Source organism: Sturnus vulgaris, chromosome 18, assembly GCF_052056855.1.
Source record: "Sturnus vulgaris isolate bStuVul1 chromosome 18, bStuVul1.hap1, whole genome shotgun sequence".
NCBI lineage: Eukaryota > Metazoa > Chordata > Aves > Passeriformes > Sturnidae > Sturnus > Sturnus vulgaris.
Window position 1 is genome coordinate 6160734 of NC_142260.1, and position 26594 is coordinate 6187327.

The 26594-nt window shown below is 40.2% G+C and overlaps 1 protein-coding gene across 4 annotated transcripts in view; it reads left to right on the forward strand.

The window, feature by feature from the left end:
- Positions 1–234: 234 nt before the first annotated feature.
- Positions 235–26594, forward strand: part of SHANK2 (SH3 and multiple ankyrin repeat domains 2) — a 258071-nt gene continuing 231711 nt past the window's right edge. For all 4 annotated transcript variants that reach the window (XM_088175303.1, XM_088175304.1, XM_088175305.1 and 1 more), the window contains exons 1-8: positions 235–299; positions 12670–12889; positions 18856–19059; positions 20668–20739; positions 20873–20981; positions 21240–21391; positions 22197–22364; positions 24470–24586. In XM_088175303.1, coding sequence (XP_088031429.1) covers positions 12686–12889; positions 18856–19059; positions 20668–20739; positions 20873–20981; positions 21240–21391; positions 22197–22364; positions 24470–24586 — 1026 coding nt within the window. In that variant the 5' untranslated portion in view covers positions 235–299; positions 12670–12685. The remainder of the gene's footprint in view (positions 300–12669; positions 12890–18855; positions 19060–20667; positions 20740–20872; positions 20982–21239; positions 21392–22196; positions 22365–24469; positions 24587–26594) is intronic.

Here is a 26594-nt window from a genome sequence, read left to right on the forward strand (position 1 = left end):
TCTGCCCTTGCAAAGCTATGCATAATATTTATGTTACACTATGAGGAATACTTTGGGAATTTGCAATGTAGTAAAATTCCTCTCTCCTTCTCCTATCAAAATCTCCTTTGTGGAAAAAAAAAATCTCCTTGAGTGTTTCTGATTTATAGCATTTAAATAGGGTGGCCATTGGGTCATTTAATTTCTTTCTTCAGCTCTAAATCTTTATTTCTTTCTGTGTTTTGTTCAGGAATCTGCAATGAAAGAGAACTAGATTCTGATGATCATCTTGACATTATTGCTGTCACCTGTGTTGACAGGTAAGTGTGCCAAGCTGGTTTTGGAGGGAAGATATTTGAATTATTTGTGTCAGGTGGGCAAAGCTACAGTTACAGCCCAGGACCTCGGCTGGGTTGTGCTGGATTCTGCAGAGGTGAGTTTTTTAACAAACAAGTGGTCAAAAATGCTTCCAAAACCTTCTTGATCTCCAGAAAGGAAACTGTTCCTCTTTCTGCTTTGTGGTGGTGGGTGGTTACAAAAATGATCTCAGAGCAGAGGAATTTGCAGTTGAACTGCAGCCTGGAGTGAAGATGGCTGTAAGATCTCGTTGACTTTTATCCTCCTCCTCCACAAAGCACCTGAAATAAGAACTAGCAGGTAGAATCAAGTTATCATATTTCTTGTGTTAGACATTTTAACCCCTCCTGTTTTTATATAGGAGCATTTTATCAGTGAGGTCCCTGCAAATTTTCAGCTGATGTTAGGACTGGATGAAGAATTTATTGGATTTTGTACAGTTAGGTGAGAACTGATGGACCCGAGCCTCTTGTGATACAGCACAATCATATTTCTTTCATCTCTCTTACCTTACCTAAATGCTGCATTTTCAGTGTTCCCTATTAATAAAGACTTCTAGTCCCTATATTTATTATAAATGTCTTTATCTTTGCTTTTCTCTGATTCTTTCAAAACACAGTCCAAGAAGTTTTGGCAGCACTCTGGAGATGACTTAGAACTTCTTATGCAGAACAATTTCTTGAAGTAACATCACTTTCTTGGCTTTCAGTTTAGTAATTACAAAATAAATTGAAACATGAAACTCAGAAATCAGAAAACAAAAAGAAAAAGGACACTGATTGACACTTAGGTTTCCTTTGGTGAAGCATGATGCTGCTGTATGATCTGAAAACTAAAAAACTCATTTTCTCTGGGATAAGAGGAACTGAAGGTGCCTTTTCTTGCCCTGGCCACTGCAGGTGTCTGTGTCAATGTGCATTGATGAACACAGATCAAGGATTACATAGTGAGTCCTAACAGTGCCTTTGGATGAGCACTGGAAGGAGAATGAAAATACAAAAATTATGTAGAATGTGTCAGCTGGATTGCTGTAAAATGCATGGTGACATGAAGCAGTATAATTTGGATCAGAAGTCTGTAAAGATGGGAAAAGGAGAAAAAGATTTAAAAAATGTGTGTGCTTCGAAGCTCAGCCCAATGAATTTCTAGCTTATCAGGGCATTTAATAATTGACTGTTTCCTTCTGTGATAGGGTCACTATCAAAGATAAGCACACCAATCTAAAGAGAGAGGTACAGAAACATGTGTGCAAATTTGGATTTTAAGTATTGTGTTTCACAATGAGTTGAGTTGATGTGAATAACTGTGTTCTATTGGCTGAAATGTTTAAGTTTGCAGGGACACATTCCACTATCCCAGGGTGCTCTGAGCCCTGTCCAACCTGGCCTTGGACATTCCAGGGATCCAGGAGCAGCCACAGCCCCTCTCACCTGGGCTGGTGCCAGGGCCTTACCAGCTCCTGAGTAAAAAATTTCTTCCTAATCTAAATCTCTCTTTCAGTTTAAAATTATTCCCCCTTGTCCTGTCATTTATCTGCCATTCTCCTCCTTTTATATAAGCCCCCTCTAAGAAGCAGGTAAGAAATCTCAGGTGATATGCAGAAGTGGCCATTCTCCATGTGTGCCTGAAGAACTAAGTTGAGAAATTTGGATTTATTAAGAACCACAGAAAACTTTTGAGGTGAGGCAGTTAGTGATGGCAAGTGTGGAAAAAACCCTAAACCAACTGTGAGGGGGGGCTACATAAAAGCTGTGGGAGAACATTAAGCAGACATAAAACCTAACAGTAAATATCTTTTTAATGCTTCCTTTCTTTAGAAGTGTGAAAAAAAGTATTTCTAGTTTTATGTTCATGCTGAAAAAGGCTTTTCTCGTGCTGGCTCTGCCTCCTTTTTTCCTGCAAACAGCAAAGCAGAGAGAGGGTTTTGTAAATCTCATTAATGGGTATGTCCTGAAGGGTTTGGTTCACATGATAACCTTAATTATTGCCTTCCCTGCTCGGCTGCATTACAGGGAAAGCAGAGCTGCCTGCATGCTGCTCCTCCCCTGTGAGCAGGTGCAGGCACAGGTAGCTCTGGCAGCAGCAGGGACTGAGCTTTGCATCACAACTGCTCCCACCTGGAGGCACTGGAGCAGCAAAGTGAGGGGTGCCTCCTGCCCAGCCCCCAGTTTGGTAGAAACCAGGGAGCCCTTGCAGGCACCCTGGGCATCACTGCTTGTCATTCCTAGGCAGTCACGGTCACACGTGGGTGTCCTTCACAAAGCTTCTGTCAAATCCTCAATCAGCAGCTGCTCCTTGGGAACATTTAATAAAATCTTATCCTAAATATTTTCTCCATGGCAGAAACTGATAGTAGTATGCCTGGAGTGCAAGTGATGCTGGTTTTCTTATTAGGATTATTTTCTATCCTGATTCAATCAAGTTTTTTTTTTTTTTGTTTTTTTGCTTTTGTTGTTTTTGGTGTTTTTTTGTTGTTTTTTTTTTTTGTAAGTGCTTTTATATTCAGTTTGCATATCTTGATTAGGCTGTGATAATTTCCATGGCTGAAATCTCCAAAGTGTGCTGTCAAGAAATTATAAATGGTAATGAATTCACTTAATCAGGACTTCCAGGAGTACAATCAACGTGAAATCTAGTCAATTAGAAATAAATCTCTTTAAAGTATTTCTGGTTCTCCAACAGTCTCATTTGAGACCTTATGTTACCTGAGACTGAATTAGAGACCTACACAGACAGATAAAAAATACACTTTGTAAAAAAAATCACTGTAAAGGGGTGTAAATGAATCCAGAAGTTTAGGTGATGCTGAAATTTGCCTGAATTTCCATTATAAACGAAGTTGCACAACCACCAGCTGGAGAAAAGTTATGGTACCAGCTGTGACTTGGTGCTCTGCAGATCACATCTTGCACCTTGTGTCCAGATTTGGACCCACCACAGTACAAGAAAGATAAGGATTCTGTGGAGGGCCACCAAGAAGAAGGGAGCTGGAGTATTGCCCTGCAAGGAGAGGGTGAGATAAGCCTGGAAAAGAGCTGGATTCAGGGAGATTGCCCAGGCAGACCTGGGTAAAAGCATGGGCATCCCAAACAGATCCCATTGCTGGACCTGCTCTGAGCAAGAGTTTGAAATAAAGATCTCCAGAGACCCCTGTGACCCCAATGACTTGGTGATTGTCTAAGGCACAAAGAATCCAAGTCCTTATGTTCAGGGGCTGATTTTTTCTTGATTCTGCATTGAGAGAGGGATGCTTCAGAAAAACAGCCTTGTTGGTATCCTAAACTATCTCTAAATTAAAGGTATTGTGAGCAGATAACCCAGGGTGATTTAGCATGCTATTTATTTTAAATATTAAATTCCAAGCTAAACCTGGCATTTAAATAGCAAAAGCTGGAAGAGTTTATGGGTCTGTATTTTCACACAAGAACATTCTTTCTATTTTTTGTTTCCTTTCTTTTGCCTAATGGTCACAAACATGGATCTCATTCTGTTTGCCTCTTGCCTAAGAAGTGATATTTTATTTCTCGAGCTGTTTACTGAAGTAATAATTAAACCTTGGTAGTCAATGAGGAAACTGACTCTTTTAATTAGCTTAATTGGGTTGATTGCCTAATTTTTGTCTGGCTATAATTTGGTAAAAATGAGTTTCTTATCTGTATAATTAATTGAATCAAAAATCTCAAAGGTCAAGAAAATAATTTCTCAGTTTTTCTACGGAGTCACTGTGCTGCCTGGGTCAGTTTTGCAGATCACTTAACCTTTCTAAGCCTGCAGATATTTTCTCCAGTCTGTCGTCACCATCCTTCACCTACAAAAACCTAAAGAACGTCCTTGGTTGTGTCATGAGCTCAGGCTGGAGTATAAATTAAAGCCCAAGATATGCTTAGCTGGGGCTGGAAAATAGCTGGGGAGATGCAGGTAAGGTCAGAAGAGTTCCTTTTGCAAAATTACCTCTGATAAATAAAAAAAAGTCAGGGAAGTTTTTCTGCAATTAAGAGAAGCCTGGAGACCATCTGTCCCTGGGAAACAGGAATATTCTGTTTCTGCAGACAGACACAGATGGGCAGAGGGATGGTGAGGACAAAGCACATGGCTGTGTTTGCACTGGAGTTTGGCTAATCCAAGGGCTGCTCACCTGCCCTGCTTCTCCTCCATCCTTTCTGGGTCACCATTTGTTTGTTGCTTCCCTCTGGATTAAGGAGAGAAATGAAGTTGGTGTGAAGGCCAGGGCAAATCTCTCCCTGCAGGCTCTTTGGCAGGAGACTGGTCCAGAACTGCAGACCTGGAGCATCTGAGCTCTGTGCCCCCAAACCCCACCTGTGGACACTTGGTGTCCTCTGGAAACCTCAAGGGACGTTTCCTGCTGAGTTGAAATAGAAATGAATTCATTGAAACCAAACGAGAAAAAAACCCCAACATAGACAAGGAGAAAGGGCAATTGATTTTATTTGTTGTACCAGCTCTCAAGCAAAGATAACTCATCCTTTTATAAGAAAAACAGAGCATCTGTTTGAAGCTCTGCTTTGTTTTTAACTGGCATGTTATTCCATTGATTAAACTAAAGCAAGCAATGAGACTATTCCTGCCAACACAGCAATCAAATGATATAGTAGCCCCCACTAGGATCACATCTGAGGAAAATTCAGGTTGAACTTCATAGCAAACTCTAAATGCTAACCTGTGTGCAAGGAGGAGAGGGAATCTGCTTCATTTACTCTCAGAGTCTGATCTAATCTACATAACAAGACACCAGCAGTGCTTCTCTGTTAACATTTAATTCTGTTTGTATTTGAATTATCAGTAAAAAATGTTCTACAGGTAAAGAAGGTAAGCATCAAATGCAAACTAATGAGCAACTTTGTTGCTTTGTCCATCAGGGATGTGAAACTGATGTGAATATGTTCAACAAGCTTTGCTTTTTTTTCAGGCTTCTGTTGTAAATCTTTTTAAATTCTCTCGTGTCCTTTCCCTTCCAACATATCATAATCTTTTTGATATTTACGAAGCTAAGTGTAAGCAGAGGCTGGGAGCAAAAAGGCTGAAAGATAAAATACCTTGCCCTACATGCTTCTGTTTGGTAATGAAATTTGGTGGGCACCCCAAAATGACCATTTAATCTGTATTTTTAGGAACAGATAGTGACTATTAAAAATTAGTGTAGTACTTCAGTATTGCTTCAAGAACATGTCCTAACTACCCACATTGTAGCATTCTTGGTTTGGATAACTGAAGGGGAATATTTTCTCTCAGTCAGTGCATCTGCAGCTTATTTATTATCATAGCAAACTTGTAGGATGGGGCACTCAGAGCTGTTCTGGGCAACCAGTGCCTCCCCACCTTCACAGTAAAGAATTTCTCTGTAATATTTTATGTAAAAGCTGTCATGTTATGAAGAAATGCATTTTTCCAGATACGGGATTGAACTGGATAAACTTTTCCATGTTTCATGTTGGCTTTTCATACCTTGGCTGTTGATTTGCTCATGGATACAATGTTGAGTCCAAGAAGACATCTCAATTTTTGGATGTATCTGGGACAATGTGCTTGGTGCATTTCCTAAAACGTTTTACTGTTTTCCACCCTATCGAATTAGTTATTTAGCTGCTACTTATTCAAAATTTTTTTTTTTTTTTTTGGTTTACCATCTGTTTAAAGTGGTTTAGAATTCTGGATCAATACATGCTAAACAGGTCAATTTTCAAATTGAATATTGCTATTACAACTAAGTGCATGCAATTCCTGTAAGGATCTTATTTAATACTTCAAAGTGATTATTATTTTACCATAAGTAAACCATAGTTTCCACTGCAAGGAGTATTTAAAGAATGCCTCAGGAGCACTGTTGTCTATCTGCTGGAAAGCAGAAATTCTAATAAATGTTAAAACTCGAGGCCATGCTAAAAGCAGCCATAGAAATGAGCAGAGCCTGGAAGGTGCCTCTGTGGGGCTCACAGGGCTGGGCCTGATTCCCTGTCTGGAAGAAGGACCTTTAAATAAAGGTCAGCCAGAATTACTCTGGAAACCTTGCAGGGGCTTAAAAGAAGCCACTTAAGAAGTTGTATTGCCCCTGGGAGTTGGCCTTTACTGCAAGCTTCCCTGTGCTGGTCAACATTTATAAATACTTGCTACGTTTCCCCTATTAATATATTTAATCTTTTTTTTTAACCATTCTAAGCAATTTTACTGCTCCACCCTGTGCTAAATCTTTACACCTCATTCCTCTTCCTGCCAGCAGGTTCTGTTTTCTCATGTTGAAATCCTACTTCAAATGGTTTTCATGTTGAAATTCCACTTCAGACATTCAAAAGCTTTTTCTACATCTGCTTCTCTGCCTTCCAGCCTTCCTCATTCAGCAAAGAAGTTGCTTGTCTCCTGTATTCGTTGTGCCTATCCTTCCCCAAAATATCTCTTTACATCTGCCTGGCTGAACCTCAGCCTTTCCATGGAGATACCAGGACCTGCTGAATAGTTTACAGGGAAAATAAATGCTAAATAGAAAAGACAGAGAACAAAGAAGAGATTTAGCATCCAAAGCTGCTTGTTAACAAAAGAAACTCAAAAAACTATCCTGTGTTTGCAGAAATAGGCTGCTTGTGTAGATTTTGTGTGTGTGCAGCAGTGATAATGGTGAGGTACCTATGTTTAAAAATACTAAATTAAAAAAAATTACCTGCTTACAGACCCACTTTAATCATATGATGTTGGCATTTAAGACTCTAAATACCAAAAGTTAATGGGGCTTAGCCACCTCTTGGCAAGTCTGTGCAAATCTACATGAACCAGAGAACTCAGAAATAAGTGACAGGTGCAACAGTTTCTTCACACTATTTTCATATTTGTTTTCTTAATAAAAAGTGGGGTGAAGTCTCACTCTTGGGCCCTTTTGCAAAACAATTTGACACTTGTGCTGATCACCCAGCAAAGAAATCAAGGACTGCATAAATCTGCTCTAACAGAACAGTAAAAACAATTTCCTGATGGTGCTGATGAGAACCATGGATATGACCATTGATTTTGAATATTGATTTCCAATCAATAATTCAGTTTGGAAGCACGAGATGCCACACTGAGGAACAACAGCTTCAGAGAAAAGAACAGGAGGAATTTTTGCTCATCACTCTGGTACTGTAGTATTTGTGTCAGCACTCTTCTTCTGAAATATTTATCTGGGTGTTTCAGTTATTTAACAGAAAGATCAAAAATACATCACCAGAAAGTGAATTTAAGTGAGGGGCTGCTGAATGGGGACTAAAGCTGCAGTCAGGTTGTTGTCCCTGTCTGGTGGAGCTGGGAGAACAGGGGATCTCCAAGTGCCCCATCTCCCCCGAGGTTTTGCTGTGGATTATTTAGCACTCCCTGTGCATGTTCCACCTTTCTTCTTGTGGATATTTTCTTTTAGGTTTTGCCTTTGCCTGGCTGAGTTTTGTGTCTGTGGCTTTCAGCCCTGTCCTGCTTGGAGCTGTGGAATTTGGGTGCTGGTAACGTTTCCATCGGGGTAAATCATCTGGCTCTGTGCAGGGAGATCTCCTGCTGTCAGTGGTGTCTCGGATCCACTCCGTGCTGGCAAACATTAGTGCTGCCTTTGGATGAAGTGGTTCTGCCCTTTTCAAGCCCTGGCAGTTCACTTCTGGCCCTGTGCCATCCTTCTCCTGCTGTTTCTGCAAACATTTGCATAGTGATCCAGTTCAGAGGCATGATGGATGTTGAAACTAACCTCTCGAACAAAGAAAGAAAAAAAACAAAAAAAAAAAGCTGGAGTTTGACCTGGATCATTGCTTTGTTTTGCTTCACTGTTCATGTTAGAGCAGTCTGGGGACAAGGCTGGCGTGTTCTGGGGTGAGAAGGAGGGTGAGCTTGATTTTTGGGAGGCAATGCTGGTTTTCTGTCAGCTTTAAAGTTGGAGTGCAGAGGGACTCAATACATCAAATTGCAAATAGCCATTTAGAGTTGGCCTTCAATTCAAATTTTCCTCTGGTCTGACCTTTTCTGCCCAACCATGGGGAGGTGTGAAATGCATGGTGTGCTGGAAGTCAACCTTCCACCTTCAGCTCTGTCTGAATTGCATTTTTGTTTCAATATTATTATAATTAGAAAAGAAAATGCTTGATCTTCTCCAGCTCGTCAAGGTTCTTGAGCTGATATGTGTAATCCTGAATAAAGCCAAACAGAATCCAAGTGTTGGGAGCTCTGGCAGATTTTACACAGAAATCCCTTTCCTGAATAGTTTTCTTTCAGAGTTAATTACTAAATACCTCTTTCTAGCAGTGACTGCTCCTCTCCCAGCAAAGTTTTCTCACAGTCTGGTTCATGGCATTACTCAGCCCGTGACAAAGCCCACTCTGTATCCCAGATATTCCCACAGGTAGGTTTGTAATGGCCTGGCAGCAGCAGTCTGGAGGGCTTCTCCCTGCAGGCAACAGGGCTGCTATTGTGCAAATGAGTGTTTATATAAAAACACATTGGTCTTATCTTGACTAGAAGCCAGTGACCCCTGAATTCAAAACCTTGCTCTGAGACCTGGCCTTGGTGGCCTTGGACAAGACATTTGGTGCTCGTGCCTCAGCTGTGTTTTAGGGACAAACAAGACCAGGAGGGTTTGGTACTTTGCAAGGTCAACAAAATCACACAGAGCCATAATTAAGCTGAAGATTTTCAAACTTTTTTTTAGTGGGTTCATCTGATAATACCTGTGGATCAGTGAAGATCCCCTGTCCAGTGTGTCTCCCTATTAATGATATTTTAAACCTTTTCACATCAAGGTTACAATATCTAAGATACAAATAAATATAAACCTATATATTTATTCAATTCCTTTTGTATGATGTTTAGCAACCTTAAGGCTCCAAAGAATAGATTAATCTGTTGTAGCTCTTGGTTTTTCCCTGCTGTGTCTGTTTACACTCACTGGAGCACACCTTTCACCCTCAGAGTGAGTTCTGAGAGTTAAATTTTTTCCCATTTGATAACCTGTGCACTGTTTACTTCCAGACTTTTACAATGTTCTTGTAGGTTTTTATTTTTTAGAGAAAAAGCAGCTTGATGATGATGGTTTGGACTCTTTCAAACTCTCCTTAAAGGTGCAGTGGCAGCAAATGGCAGAATAAGAAATTCCAGCAGATTTTGTGGAAGCTGCAGGCTGGACAGAGAAAAAAACAAATCTAAAAATATCATCTGTAAAGGGAAGGCAGCAGTCTGAGCTCTGCTTCTTTCATCTGAACTGTTGGTCTGAGAAACATCACCTGGGCATGGCCCCAGAGGCTGGGGGCACATCCTGCTGCTCCCACTGAGCTAAAGGGCAAGGAGCTGGGGGAAAAGCCCAATAATAAGGGGAGCATAAAGCCATCCTTTCACTCTCATCTTCCTGCTTTTTTGTGGCCTTCCTGTGTCTAAAGGGGTGTTTAACCAGCTGCAGCCAAGCTTGCTTTGCTCAGAGGATGTGCAGAGGGCAGGGCAGTGCCTGGAGCTGGGGCACACTCAGTGTCCAGGAGCAGAGAAATGTGGACAGAGGACATGAGGTGGAACAAACAAAAGGTGGTGTGACGCTTTTCATTGTGTGTTTATTGTCAAGATGATAATGGCATCTGCTTTTATTCATTTACAGAGAATCTTGTCAGCATCTAGCACTTCCCTACACCCAAAGCAGCCACAAACAAAACATGATCAGTTTAACTGTAGGAATTCCATGATCTGTTGGGTTTTTGGCTTATTTTTTTTTAAGAAAAGGAAAAAAGGCATTCCAGACAATCATGATAAATCTAATCTATGTTTCAGCTGTATTGAACCAATGAATTGCCAGCTAGGAATTAGGAACCTGGGATGCAATATTTTCATGGCTTATACAAGTATTAATTAGTAAGGCAGGCAACCTGCCTTATTTTTTTGATGTAATAAGTTTGGTTGTGGAACAATCTTTTGAAATATCCTTGGGACAAAAGTAAAACAGTTCCTAAAAGATAATACCTTCCCTGTGGCAGCTGTGATAGCCAGTGGCTCTGGTTGACACATGGTGGAATCTTCCATCTCCACACAGCTTGAGCCAAACCAATTGCCAGTTTCTCCAGTTTTCAGATAGTCCTGTTTAAAAAATGGTGTTAAATGATCTGTTTGTCTGCTGTGCTGGTGGGGCCCATATCCTGTTCATTTTGCCACTGTGGATACAGACTTTGATTATCCTTTCTGTACTTACTTGTGCATCATTTTCCAGAAGATTAGGTGTCTTGTGCCTTGTTGATGAGTCTCCAAGGAGTTCTTTGTCCCACTATTTATTAAAGGCTTGATTCCTGGGAGCTGGTTCTTCAGCTGGAGATTTCCCTTTCTTATTCTAGAACGAGATATTCCTGTGTAGTTTTTGCATGAAAATCCACTTACCAAAACCTAGGGAAGTTTTTTCCTCCTAGTTCAACTCTTTGTTTGGCTGCTGTATAACTGCAGTTTGCTGCTGCCTGTCGAATCCACTGCCCTGGAATGTGTTGTTCTCTCAGATGGCTTTAGGGACAGACAAACCGTGTGATGTCTTTCTGCTCACACTCGCTGGTCTGTACCTCTTATGCCCTTAAATTCTGTGTATTGTCCTGCTTTATTTTGGGTTCACATGTTTTAGCAGTGGCAGATAAATAAAGAAGCCACAGAAATGTTTATGCTTTTTATTGACTTAAGGTGCTTTGGAGAGCAGCATTAATCTACAGTTCAGTGAAGCAGCAAAAAAATGAAATACTCCCTGCAGAGTTTTCCTTTGTAAATAGAGCCTTGCATTAAGCTGCTGTGAACTGGCTTGCTTTGAGATTTCTGAATGCTCTGGTTTTGTCTTCATTAGTAATTTTAGCTGAGGGTAATAACACTGGAATTACCCTTCATCAGAATGAGGCTTGATGATGTGGGGATGTGATATGATGTGCTGTGGGAGTGCTTGTCCTTGACCTCCAGCCTCAGGCCTCACCCACCACTGCCCAACCAACCTTTGAGCACCTTAAAATGGGAAATGACAGTGGCAGCCTTTGGTCCCTGCTCTGGAGCCACTGCTGGCACAGTAACCAGGCTGGGAAGAGGGAATGAATTCAACTAAATTGGTTTAAACTAAAGTGTAAGACATAGTAGGAAAAAATGTTCTTTTATCCCTTGCTGTTGTTTGACTTTATTTACTTGGGCTGATCTGTACAGAAAATGTGTATTTGGATACCTCAGTACAGTCACCTGGTTTATGAATGACCTTGGTCAAGTCACTTCACCCTTCCGTGCTTCACTTTTGCTTTACTGTCTCTTTTTAAATGTGAGCTGACAGTGGAACTGCTTGTTTGGTCCTTCATTTATTTATTTATATTTTAACTGAATTTTTTATTTTGAGTTAAAAAGCAGAGGAATTGTCTTGGAAGATTACTTATAGAAAAATAAGAAAAACAATAATGCATTTTTCTGGCCTAAATTTGAAAAATTATGTGATGTCCAAGCACTGCAGAGTTTATTGTTGGTCTTTTCAGTTTTTTTCACTGTAAATGTGTTCCACCATTTTTCCATAGAATAATAATTTTCATATCCTCAAGCAGCTTTGAGTTTGAGGGACAAAAAAATTCTTTAGCTCTTGTAGGTGGAAAAGCCCTGAAGGAAAATGTTCTGCTGTTCTTAGTGTGGGACCCTTATTACAAATGTCTTTAGTCTGGAATAAACATGACTTTCATTTTAGCCTAAGCTGTATCACAGACTAAAACTGCTTCTGAGCTCTGAGTATGTATAATGCACAGATTTAGGCAGTGTTGGTTTATTAGGATGTCGTGTGAGCCACAAACCACAGAGCAGCACCTGTGCCTGTCTGGCTCCCTGTAGAATGTCATTTTTTGGTTGGTTCCACTATTTAGGAATATTGACTTTTATGAAAACCTCACCTGTGCAGATTCTTGATCTACAGGATGACGTTAGTTTAGCATTTACATTAATGCCCTGAAATTTATTTTCCCTGGGAGAAGGAGGCTTCAAAGCCAGGCCTATCTTTTAGTACAGTTTACAGCAGTGTTGGTTAGCACAGGACTGGGTAATAATGCTGTTTTTTCTGGATCCTTTGGGAGGTTGGGTGTGCCTGGGAAGGAAGGTCATCTTCTTTTTTATGACTCTTTTTTCCTTCTCCTGCCCTTCCTCTTCTCTAGTAAATTGGTAGCCAGATTTATTTCCTTTACACTCTGCCTACCCACATAATTGACAGAAAGAAATAAAACGAGGATAAACCATAAAACTTCCTTGTTAAATGTATGTTATTTCCAAGATGAAAAAAATTTGTAGCTGATTCATTTTGAAGACTTGAACTGTAACTTATTTTTTTTTTCTTTTTCTCCTTTGTATTGGCAGAATAAAAAACTTTAACATGCCTCGTAGCCCTACATCAAGTGAAGATGAAATGGCACAAAGCTTCTCTGACTATTCTGTTGAGTCTGAATCAGACAGCTCCAAAGAAGAAACTATTTATGACACAATTAGAGCAACTGCAGAAAAGCCAAGCAGCAGAATGGAGGACAGTCAGAGCAACACTTTGGTGATTCGAATTATCATACCTGACCTGCAGCAAACGGTAAGGCAGAGTGCACTGCAATTAAACAAAGTGAAATTAATGATTAGCCTTGCTGCCTTCAATCTGCAGTATACCTGTTCCCTTTTCTTCCCTTTTATTTTTTTTTACATATTACAGACGAAATTCATGTTTTATTTTAATGTCTATGCTTTGTACCCCAGTGGTTTATCTGACTGGTTGCCTCAACTACAGGCACCATCCCTCCCAAGGGAGTGGATTTAGTGTGTTAACCTGATGAAAGCCATGTTCATAAAGCAAAATATCTCTCTGATTTGCATTGAGAGATTTTAGGTGAAAGAAAGAGATTTAGGAACCCATAACCTCATCAAAAGATGAAGACTGAATAAAAAAGTCACCTGTTAACTCTGTGCAAGTCTCATATATGTATGGCTTCTCTGGTTCCTCTTCTCATGAGATTGTGATTGACACTAGACCAGGGTCCTGCAAGAAGTCATCAAATTCTCTCTCTTTACTGTATTTGTTCTTTTCTGTCACCCTGCCACACAAAAAACATCCCTTTTAGAGAGCCTGTGGCTTTTAGAGTGTTAAGGTGAGGAAAGAGAAGCACAAATAAACCTTTCCTTCCTCCTTTGCTGCCGTGCCTTTACTACAGGGTGTTATTTCTGAACCTTCCAGCCAGAGAAACCAACACAAGTGCTGTGATAGGAATAACAGTGTCACGCTGGAAAGGGGCTCGGGAGAGTCTGATTCCATCTAGAACCACAATTTGTCCGAGTTTGTTATGAATTATCTGAATTACCCCGGGTCTCCCTGAATGCTGCTGCCGGGATTTTCAGTGGTAGCACCAGCCTTTTGGAATTTCCAAGATGATTATAAAACACATCCATTTAATGGATGTGAGCCACGTACATCACTCTGTGCTGACATGTGAGAACTACATCATGCCCTGCTGCCATGGAAGATCTCTCTCAGATGAAACTCTTCCTTTCTTCTTAATTAAGTTCATTTTTAGAATGCTAGAGATGGGTGGCTGCAGCCAGGCAGGGAAGAGCTGTTTTGACAGTGTGCCCTCAGGTGTGGTTCTGGAGCTCTTTTTTGATGATCTTACCAGCTTGCTCTGCCTGTGACCCTGTCAATGAACAGATCCATGGAAATGGAATGGAAATACCAGCTTTACTTGCTGTGTTTACTCTGCTGTTAAAACCACAGGGATAGCAGCTTCCTGAAGTGCTCTTCTTTAATTACTCTGTTTTTTAGATCAATAGTAAGTTGTTTATTGACACTATCGAGACAATTTCTAAAATTAATTTTATCATTTGTTCATTTTTATTGCTTTACTTTTTGTATTTCTTTTTCCTTTTCAATAAACTCTTCATGAAAAGTAACTGAATTGTTTTAAGCAGTTCTAAAGCAAGTATTTCTTATTTATCAGCCCACAAACTCTTTGTCCAAGAAAGTAAAACCTGGATTCAGGTTAACAAACAGGAATATTGTGGGATTAAATGTAGTGGAGCAAACTGTGGAGAAAATCAGTTTGAGCTGTTGTACATCTACAAGCCAGAGCAAACATAGGCCCCATTTCCTGTATAATTATGATTAATTTAACATACAAGGTGTTTAAAATTAGTCTGTTTAATCAAAGAAGCATGAAAAAAACATAATTTAGTTTTCTGCTTTTTTTGGTTTTTAGGGAGCGTGATCAAGACTATATTTGTTCTAAGGAAGACAAGTTTAGGGGTTTAGATAAAATTCAGCCCACTGGGAAGCTTTAAAACCTTAGCCAAAATCCCAGAGAATGAAGTTTGCTCATCTGCAGTGGCTGTGGTACAAACTGCCTTTATTTCACTGCAGGTATGAGATAAGCACCAAGCAGCACGAGTAGGATGTGCTGCCATGGAAAACTTTACAAATTACCACTCATTGTAGGAAGTCTGTCTTGTTGCTCTTTTATTCTCGTTTGAAACTTGGAAGACAATGTGAACCTTGACAAGTTCATACAGAGCCCTTAAGAACAATTGCTTTTCAGTTCTTATATCAATTTTTTTTTTCTCCTTCTCAGTTCAGGTGGTAACTGAAACATTTCTTGGTAGAAATGATAATTTCTTATTGCCTCTGTGCATGACCTGTATTCATGAGTGTCATCCTTCTCACAGGAGGGTGGAGAATATTTAAATGAGTGACTGAAAGATTTCCTGAGCTCAGTAAATCTCCTGAGGGAATGGAGAGCATGGAAAGCCCTCCATAGTCACAAGGAGAGTGGGTAAAAAAGCTGTATTATCTGGAATATATTATTTGGTTTGCATCCAGGCCCAGTCATCTTATATCCATTTGCTTTTCCAGCCCATGTAGGAACAAATCCCAAGTGATGCTGCCTATAAGTGAAATCAGTCTGGCTCTTCAGGAGCTGTTGTCAAGAAAATCTCCTTTAGTTTGATATTCTGACAGTGATGGTGTTTTGTGCTTAGAATTGCTCTTTGCCACAGACACTGAGAGCAGTTCTGTCAGCCAGTTGTTTTAAGGAATGTTTTCATCATTTTATTATCAACACATGGTTCTTGTTCCACTCTTTTGTTTTATCCTGTACTTATGTGCTCCCTCTGGGTTATGTTGAAATTAATATTTTATTAAATTCTGAGGCTGAGGTGGGTTTGGGTCTGATGCAGACTTCTCTGAGATGATTTCTGCCCATCTGTTCTGCTGCTTCACTTCAATAATGAGCATTTACTGATTCCTCCCTCCCCTGGTTTTTGGAGTTTTAAAAATTATATTGGACTTTCCATGCAAAATGTTGTTTGGTAAGTGGCAGTTTGATAAAGCAACAGCTTAAGTTGGAGACACTTTTTGGTGTTCTGTTTCTGCATTGCTTTTTATCCTTTTGTATCCTTTCTTTACTTTTTAAATTATTTGTTGGTTTTTAGTATTAAGAATATTTTCCTTTAGTACTTTTTCTTCTCAGATAAAACACTTTGTTTACTTTGTGCAATTTTTACTTTAAAAAGAGTAGGAACCCAGTTGTCACAACTGCAGCTCGAGTCCCATTTTTCCTTGGGATGCCTCATTTTCATTTATTTCCAGTCTTTGCTGCCTCACAGATACTCCAGGTTTTCTTTTGCAACTTTTCCCAAGTATTCTTCTGTATCCCACTTTGTGCCTGATTGTTCCCCTGCTGCTTTCTGTTTGCTCTTCCTTGTTTTATCCTCAGTTTGACAAGAGAAGCATTGTGCTGCTGGTGTCTGTTCAATGCCCTTGATGTGGGCAGGTGATCTGCTGGCAGCCTGGCCACACTGGTTTTGCTGGCTGTCCCCTCATGGATTCTGTGTTTCCTGATGGAGAGCAGTGTTCCAGCAGAGAATCAAGATAAACACAGCACAAACCAAAATCAGGCTCTTGTTTCCTTTTCTTTCCGTGATGACAAATTCTCATTTGTGTTTCCCACTTTTTGGTTGTCACATCTTTAATACCAACATCTCCCATTGAAAGGAATAACTCATATTTTGATATCCTGGCAATCATATTTTTAGAGGCAGCTGTACAAACCATTTTGTCGTGTCTGTCAGTCACAGCAGTTTGTGTGATTGACAGCCGAGAAGAAAGAGATGTTTGCTGATTGATTTTAAGCAGATAAATATTATCCCTCAGACATTCTGTATCATGAGCATTATTCCTACTGAATTAATATCTTCCCTTCAGCTGGGGGAATTGTATTTTCCCCGGCTTCCCATCCTGCCCTTCAGTCAGTGAGTTGCTCTCACCAGCATGCAGGAATGCAAGATTTTAATTGACCGTGTCTGCCGTGATGCAAGGAGCTTTCACATCCCACACACAGGCCTTGCCTCTCAGCAGCCAGTGCTGACATGCTGTCTTGCTGCTACACTTGCATTTTCAGGGCCCTGATGTGGTTTTGACAGTGACTATGAGCCACTCAGGGCTTTCTTTTCTTCGGTTGTTCTTCGTGTTTTTTTACAGTGAATCTATCTGTCAGCACAAAACATCTTTGTTTCATGTGTTTCTGTAGTTCCTTGTCACTAGACTATCCCTCTATCCCTATTCTTTAATTTTTTATTTCTTGTGGTTGAAGATTAGAAAAAGTTGTGCCTTTTTTTTTTTGACTCTGCTGCTGTCTCCTTTCCTTGTGGTCACCATGCCATGTGTGCCTAATGAATTGTTCCTTATTTCATAACTAGAGCAGCCTGTGTGTGGGTCCTGCTGTGCCTGAGCTGATGTTTCCTCAGGGTACAGAGTGTGGCAGTAAGAAATGACTTGTCTGCAGGATAGAGGGGTGGCTGTGGTGCTCCCTGCCTGGAGGGCTGCCAGGACGACACAGAAGCAGCACAGTGGAGTTGTTCCAGGGACAGGCTGATGGAAAATGCACCTTATGCAGCATCTGAGTGCCCCTTTTTATCCTCTTGGTCAGCACCTGCCTCTGAGAGAGTGGTAACAGCTCCACTTCTATCCTGCCTGGCTTCATGGAAAGCATAAATAATCGCTTTTCTCACTACTTTCACTTTTCTCAGTCTGAAATATTTTGGTAGCAAAAAATTCTTCAGTTCTCGATTTACTTTTTACATGTCTGATTTTATTTCATTCTAAATTGCTAATGGGCTCAGCAATTTTTACAATGAGCCCTCTTTTGTTTCTTACAAAGCACTAGAAGAGCTGGGACTCTCACTGAATTAGTTTGTGAAATATTTGCCTGCCATAAAGAACAGAGAGAACACAATAACAGACTGAACAAAATTGAAAATGTTGGATTCTCCGAGTGCATTAAAAACCAGCAGACTTAATTAAACTGTGATCAGAAGTAACTGCTTTGTATTTTAAAAATCAAAACAGCATCATAAAAGTCCAAAATTAGTTTGTTTCATGTAAGAAAGACTTTCCTGGGAGAAAAAAAATACATAAAATTTCAAAATTATCTTCCCATTTGAATAACACTCTTTGTAATCTTTCAGGATATGTGGATAATGTGTGGATAATGTTAGAAGTTAAGCTCATTACACACCTTGTAACTGACAGTTTTGTGAAAAGTGCTGATGTTTGAGTCTGAATCTTGTATTGAAGATTGAATCCATGTAGGAGTCGTGGGGCAAGTGAGGTTCAGAAGGAGCACAGGGATTTCAGACTGATTGGCCTTGCAAAGTCAATGCTGTAACTACTGGGATGTTTGGGAAAGAAAATACTTGTTCCAATCTGCTTTGTGTCCCTCTCTTCTTCCCTTCAACGTCTAACCACCCCCAAATTTTTCACAATACATCTTGAAATATAAAATAAAGAAAGGAAATGAAAGCTGCTTCCTAACCAGCCTTACTTGTGACAAAATCTGACATCTCATTTTATACTGAAGACTGTAAAGGATTAAAGCAGAAACAGCACTGTGTGTTCAGGATGCACATCAGAGGCCCCAAATTGCTTTCTAGGCATTGCCATCTGCTGGTACCTTGGAACCAGTGACTGCAGTGTGGGCAAAACCCCTAAACTCCTCAGGACCCTGAATTCCAGCTTGGTAAGAAGCAGAGAACTGGAAAAGTTTGTCCAGATTTTCAAGTCATTTGCTTCACCTTGTACTGTTCCTGCCAAACTTGCTCTCAGATAAATGTAGCTAAAAGGGAAGTGGAATTCTTGCCTGAATATAATTTTTTTGCTGAAATCCTTGTGAATCTAACTGATATAGAACAGCCAAGAATCAAGTGGATTAAACACCTTGTAACATCTCTTTTGAATAGGTTTTCCATGAAGGAGCTCTCTCTCTGAGCAAGGATATGTGTGTTTCCCTGGTGTTTGTGGAAGGACTTGAAATGTCCTGTGTTTTATCAGTACTTGTGCATTAGGCATTATCAATGCACATCTGAGATAGAATTCTTGTTGAGCAATGTCTTATCATTGAATTTATAGACTTACTGTGTATATTCCTAAATACTCACAATATTTGTAAATTTTAGAATGTAAGACGCTGTTTAAATTTTTTTTCCACTAATGGAGTTCCTTAAAATATTTTCTCTTTGCAGAAATGCATTAGATTTAACCCAGAAGCTTCAGTGTGGGTTGCAAAGCAGCGGATTTTGTGCACTTTGAACCAGAGTTTGAAAGATGTCCTGAATTATGGACTGTTCCAGCCTGCAAGCAATGGGAGAGATGGGAAGTTTTTGGATGAGGAGCGACTTCTGAGGGAATACCCACAGCCAGTCAATAAAGGAGTGCCTTCACTTGAGGTATTTTTAGACCTAACATCTGAAGCATTTCTATTCTGATACAAACTGTGCAGAGCTCTGTGTTTGTGGTGTCTGCATGCACCTGAATTGCATCTGGGAAATAAATGCTAATCTGCAAGTCTGAGCTTGAACCCTTGCTCACAGAAGTTCTGGCAATCCCTGCTTGTGGAGCTGGTCCAGCCCCTAAAAATTGCGGAGTCAGCCCTCCTGGTGATGCCTGGAAACCCAAGGCATCACTGCACAGTGGATTTTTGAGTTTTCCTTTGCTGAGGACACAGGACACGTGTCTTATTCAGTGATTTAATAAAGAAATGTAAGGCTCTAGGTGAAGCTGTTGGATCTGGGATTAGGTTTGCAATAGCAGTGTAGGATAACCAGCCTTTGCTTTCTCCCAGAGTGAGCTTTCTGTCTCAGTGAAGCCTTTTCAAACCCCCATCTAGTTCCCTCTGTGCCATCCTTCAGAGTGCACGGGTTGCCTCTGTCTGTCTCCTGGGAAAGCAGCAAGGGGGCAGAGGGTGTGTGCTGGAATTTCTCCCTCTCTGCAGCTGGGGAGGAGCTGGGCAGGACTTTTATGGCACTGGACAAACTTGGAGCAGAGCCAGATCACGCAATATAGCAGCAAACTGGGGCATGAAACCGGCATTTAATTAATTTTGATATTGCCTGTATGGTGGCAGATCAACCATTAATAATGTGCAGTTAATAGACTCCACTATAACACAAATCCAAGAGCAAAGAACCAGGGTACTGAGAGGGCTTCAGGTCTTCCCTTTCCTAGGGGTTTATTTCAGAGTTTCAGTCACTGATGACCACATAACAACTGTAAGCAAATTGAACAGCCACTTTATTTTGTTCCTGTTGTTTTTTGTGAGTGTTGACTGCAGCAACTGAGGTGTTAAAAGTGACCTTGTGGAAGGCTGGTGTTAGAGCCTCATTCAGTGCAGTCCTTGTCCAACAGACAGGCTGCATTCCTGGAATTCTACATGGGACAATGAGAGAATGGTAAATTATAGCTGTGGAGACCCCCATGACTTTTGCTACAGATCTTGCTACAGTGCCCAAGCTGCTCAGGATAAAATGTGAGAGTTTCAGCCAAAAAGAGAGGCAATCCTCAGAACCTCATTCACAAAAACCAGTCCTGTTCAACATCAGGAGAACTATTCCCATGTGCAAGTTCCTCTTACTTTAACTAAGGGATTTTCAGGTATACTTTTTTTGTTTTTATATTTCAGAAATGCTAAGCTGCAATTTTGAAATCGATAGTTTTTTATTTAACATGCCTTCCCAGCTCTTTCTGTCTGAGACTATAAATGAAAGTACACAGAAATCCTTGGGGAAAAGCTGTTTTCAGTGTAATTCTTGCTTATTTCTGTAGATTCTAGAGGCTGATCTCATTTCCAACACACGTCCACTGATCTCAGTGTATTTGTACAAGATATGAATTTTACTTAAATGATGTAAAACTATATGAAATACTGAGCCTATTTCTAAGATTTAAAATTTTTTTCCTAAATCTACTATCACTGTGGATGATGCTTCCTGGTAAGGTCAGAAAATGATATTATGGGCTTTAAGTTTTCAAATTTCTTCTTCTTTTTCCTCCCTCAGTTTCGCTACAAGAAAAGAGTGTACAGGCAGTTCAACCTCGATGAAAAGCAGCTGGCCAAGCTTCACACCAAGGTACTCCAATTTCCTGCAGGAGTTAGCAATTACCTCCAATGGGTGTTGACACCAGTTGACAAAATGCTTCGTTTTTAGTCAAAATTTTATTTTTGAAATCAGAGGATGATTCATTTTTCACTCTTTGTTTCAGGCCAATTTGAAAAAATTTATGGATCATGTCCACCATCTCTCTGTGGAAAAAATGACCAAGATGTTGGACCGAGGACTGGACCCAAACTATCATGACTTAGAAAGTGGAGGTCAGAACAATAAAACTAAGCAGCATACAGGAGTACCTTGAGTTATTTAAACTTAAATTGATTAACAGGCTGAATCTCACACATTCCTTCACACCTCTAAGCCAGTGGAATCTGTAGGGCTTTGCTGTCCAAAGGAGATAACTGATAATTTTCTGCTTTTCTTTGAACAGTATTTTAAACATTATTTTATAAAGTAGCTTAACTTTATTTTATAATTTTGCTCACCTTTTTCCAAGTGTATCCTATTCTCTTCCTTAGAAACACCCCTAACTCTGGCAGCTCAGCTTGACAATACAGTAGAAGTGATAAAAGCCCTGAAAAATGGAGGAGCACATTTAGACTTCAGAGCCAAGGATGGAATGACAGCTCTGCACAAAGCAGCCAGAGCCAAGAATCAAGTAGCCCTCAAGGTAAACAATTTCAGAAAGAAATTATGTGCTATCTTATTAAAAAAAAAATGCATAAAGGAGACTATTTTCAGTTAATTATTGTATTGTCCTCCATGGATCCTTTAAGATGTGCTTGTTCTAGTGCTTTCTTGTGGCTTTCAAATCTTAGCATTTGCTTTCCATAAAAAGACTTTCAATTTCTGATTTATCTTTTCCTGGTAGAAAGAAAAAGTGGTGAAATTTAAGCTTATTCATTGATACACTGAGATCTGTCTGAGGAAATAGGAACAGCATTATTGTCACTTACCTCTTTGAAAGCAGCTTCCAGTGGCATGGATTGCACATTATGCCTTAACACAGTGTCTTCTGTTTCCTTTTGTATTTTAACAGGTATTCTTAAATCACACTGATGGTCTAGGTTAAGTCTTAGGTTTATGGCTTTTGCTTATTCCCTTTTGACAGATACTCAAATTGCATGACATTTTTGAGAAAGCACCTTGGAACTGAAGAGGTGAATGTGTTGCAAAGGTGATGCAGCATTTTCAGAGCTGACATTTCTGAACCTAGTGAGAGGATGGAAACTGGACATTGCCACTCCTTCTTTCTGTGCCATGCCCAGAGATCCCTTTAGATCCTAATTCTTCCAAGGTCATTTCTTGCTTAACTTAGTCTGTGCTGTGGCCCCCTCTTACCAGCTGATAAATAGGTGAGCAGAAGATGTTATGTCAAGTATCAACCTTCTACATACTTCTTCGGGTATTTTTTCAGGTAAAATAGGCAGAAGTCCCTCCCAAATCTATTTTTCACAGTCTGTGATTGCTTTCAGACCCTTTTAGAGCTGGGAGCATCTCCCAACTACAAGGACAGCTGTGGCCTGACCCCTCTGTACCACACAGCTGTGGTGGGAGGGGACCCTTTCTGCTGTGAGCTCTTACTCCATGAACATGCTACAGTCAGCTGCAAGGATGAAAATGGATGGCAAGAAATTCATCAGGTAGGAAAGATTTGCTATTTTGGGACTTGCATGAGGAAATGTGCCACTGTTGTTCTAGGGTTAAGTGCTATTTTGAAGTAGCTGCACATTCAAGTATGAAATTCCTCCCTTTGTCTATCTGCATTTTCAACTTCTTTTTATTTATTCACTTTGCATCCTGCTGTGGTGACTTAGAAGTAGAAAACTGTTCCAGTGGTGTTCTGTAACTTTGCAATCCTCTGGTTACTGTGGATTTTGCTGCAGAAATTGCACTGGCCATTTTTATGTCATGGACTCTTGCAGGTTTAGATTCCAGTTCGTGGCACTTCAGTAGGAAAATGGAGCTCAATCTTTTGGTTAGATGCCAATGTCAGTGTCCTTGGTAATGCTCCTTGTGTTTTTGTCAGGGGGCTTTCCCCTTGTCTCTGCTGAACTCTACAGGAAGATTTGGGTTCAGGATCCTGTTATTGGGTCCATCAGCCTCTCACTGTCCTCTCCACAAACGTCTGAATGTTATCCAGCAGTTGTGTAAAAATGCTTTATTGATTTCCCTTTGCATAGTGATAAAGCCAGGAATAGATGAAGTTTAAAGATTCTAACAGTCCCAGTGTCATTGCAGCTACTTCATCATTTCTCTGTATGGATGAGTTTGGATAATTACAAAAATTGGAACTGCTGTAGTATGAGATAAATAAAGATACAAGTAATCAACCTTACAGGTCTTCCTGGGTCATTTTGACTCTATTTTCTGTGCACTAAATTCTTCAGTTCACAGCTTTTTTTCTTCTTTTCCTGCAAAGAAATGGGAGGTAGCTTTGGCATCCACACTTGAATTTTGAATCTGAGCTTTTTCACTAAGTGGGTCCAGGTCAAGGTTGTTTGGATCCATCTCTAGAGTAGAAGAAAAGAAAGGAATTATTTCATTACCATATTTTCTGAGGATGTGGAGAAAGTGGATTGTCCAGATCAAAATATTGCCTCATCTGGACTCCCTGAAAGCACAGAGAAAATGTCCCTCTTTTTAAACCCCAGCCCCATACTCATAAGGTTATTACTTCTCATAATTAAATAGAGCTTTCCAAACCCCCTGTGTTGGTTGTAATCCTAAATAAATCAATGTTTACATCTGGGTTAGGAACAATCTGTTTTGACTAATCAATAATTCAAACATTCCTCAATGAATCAGAAAGGATGGGAATTTAATTTGTGCACTGAGCAGTCCACTTAAATTTTCTCTTCCAAATTGTAGATCCAAGCCAGGTGTGTCAGTCTGTACCTCCCACTAATTTCAGGAGTGATGAGGTACCTCAGAAAGTCTGAATGGATTTCTATATCTGTATCTCTTACCTTAAATTCTGATTTATGCAGCAATGATGCTGATCTGAGGTACCACAAAGTTCAAAACGTTAGAAGTTGGGAAGTGCTTGGTCAGTGAGCCATAGAGGAGAAGGAAGTCAAGTAAAAGAGGCTGAGGACTAGAATTGCTGGGATTTTTCTAAAGCTTATTTGCTAATCAGGAAAGTGTCTAATTTCCATGAATCTTCTTCATAGAGGCTTTTTTTTTTCCAAAAATCCAGGGCCTAACCTTTTGTTTGAGTGACAGATAAAGTAACTCTTGAAGAATTGCCTCTGTTTTGGAGCAGTGCTCTGTGTATGCTGTGTGTCTGCTTGACATCACAGAACCAAGATTTGCTTGGATTTTGGTCAGATTTTCCTTCTAAGGCTTGTAAGAAGTTCGGGAAAAAGCTCTGGCACTCTGATCATCTTCAGTGCCATCTGGTGGGCAGCGTTCCGGAGTGCAGCAGGACAGAAAACTTGTCACATTTGAGTCATGAACATGAGCGGATAAAAAGTTCCAAAGGCAGTATTTACTTGATCCCTTAGGCTGCCATTCCCAAAATATTCAGATGGTTAAAGCCAAGCACAGGATTGCTGTACCTGAAGTGCCCACACTGGGGTTGGTGCAGGAATGCACATCTGGCTGCTTGTGCTCCCATCAGAGAACCAGGAGTGGTCCTAAAAATTAAAACCCTCAATAAAAACAGCACCTTCTCTGCTGAGAATCATTCTCTGGAAGTCTTGCCTAGGCTGTGTAATAACCAAAATATTGATGCATCCCTGCCCAGGCTTGCAGGTACGGACACGTCCAACACCTGGAGCACCTGCTGTTCTACGGCGCCGACATGTGCGCGCAGAACGCCTCGGGGAACACGGCCCTGCACATCTGTGCCCTCTACAACCAGGTGAGAGCCCCTGCCCTGCCACCAGCCTGCTGGCCCCTGCAGGGACAGAAATGTCCCCAGAAGGAGCTGGGAGCTCAAAGAATCACGGGATGGGTTGGCTTGGAAGGGAGCTTGAAGATCATCCAGCTCCGATCCCCTTCTACGCCTTGCTGCTCCAATCCCCGTCCAACCTAGCCTTGAACACTCAGGGGTGAACCATCCTCAACTTCCCCAGGGCTTCACCAGCCTTTCCATGGATGAACCAACCATCCTCAACTTCCCCAGGGCTTCACCAGCCTTTCCATGGATGAACCATCCATCCACAACTTCCCCAGGGCCTCACCAGCCTCTCTGGGAGGAATTCTTTCCCAATATCTGATCTAAACCTGCTCTCTTTCAATTTGAAGCCTTTCCCCTTCATCTTATCACTACATTATTTTATATGCAATGAAGTGCTCCAGGCTTTAAAAAGTGGTCTTAGAAGCTGGAAAGAACATAATTAAAATTATTTTATTGATGTTTCATTCACTGATTACAAATAAGGCTGCTCATTGTAAGTAGCAAGAGTATGGATATTAGAAATTAAACCTTATGCTTTACCAGCTGTTTTGGGTTTGATTCATATCTAAGTATTTGTTTCCTATACAGAATTTATTGCTGTTATTCTATAATTTAATTTCGAATTAAATAAGAAAGAGTTATAAAATGCTGTGGAAATATCTCTATACAGAAGATACTGGATTCTTTGCTGTTTACAATTTGTGTAGTAGAACCTTTTGATTTCATAGCATTTTATATTCTCTTTGCAGGGATGGGATTGGGAGGGGATGAGTTTTAACTGTGTTAAAATTGAGCACCTAAAATATTACATTAAATTTGGAAAGCATGAGATGTGACTGTAAACAGCAAAACATCTGTCAAAGCATCTGCTTCTTAATTAATTACCATCTTAGCTTTTTTCCTAAAGTCTTGTCAAGACAGATTCCTCAATTAGGTCTAAAATGCCCTCAGCTTAAAAAAAAAACAATCTTGGGGATAATCTGACATTTTTTAAGAGCATACACTTTTAGCAAAGGTTGTGCAGTGTGAGGTGGGAATTAGAGTAGTCCTGTAGAATGACAGTGTTTTTATGCAGAGATGTGTTTTCCTGGCCTCAGTAGAAGTTATTCTGCAGGAGACTTAGAGATTCTAATTGAAACTGAATCTACAAATTTTCAAATATTTAAACACTCACTAAACTTGGCTTGGTGAATGGAACTTTAACATCTTCTGCCTGTACTGTTGTCCTTCTGTTTTCCTTCATCCAGTGTATGTGGAAATAAGAAGTTTCCCTCGGGATGCTGTGAACCTTAATCTGTGCTGATTTTGCCAGTGTTTCTTTTCTTTTCTTTTCTTTTTTTTAATGGAAAGTTGTTATTGGTTCACATGGAAGGAATGGTGCTGCCTTTTGCAGCTGGCGAGGATGGCAGGGACAGCAGGATCCTTCTTACCTCCCGATTCCTGTAGATGGAGTCGTTACCCGTTTGATCTTCCAGTCTCCTCGGGGGAGTTTTCCTGGGTTATTTTCTGAAGTTGGTCACTTTGTTTTCCTGGATGTCAGCGAAGTCCTGATCTGAATAAACTCTTGGTTTTGAAAGTTATTCCACGGCCATGCAGTAATTCTGGTTTTTGCTGGGATGAAATGTTCCCTCTTTCACTGGAGGACTGGATCTGAGGTGAAAGCTGCTGTAGTATTAAAATGGAATATAATCTGACAGATGGGGACAAAACAAAAAGGAGCAAAGGTGAAGTTAAGAATGCTTCTGTTTGTTTCAAAAGACTAAAACTAAATAAACAAACAAACACAGTTCTTAACCCAAATACATTTTCTTGGATTTTTTAAATGTTGAACAGCTCTTTGACAGCTTTTGGCAAAACTTTTCTAATCACAACCATTTAGTTAATAAATCCCTTTGCATGTTTTTGTTGCACAGAAGACAGCTCAGTTAAATTTGTAGAGTCTTTAAATGTATAATTCTTTCGGTATTGT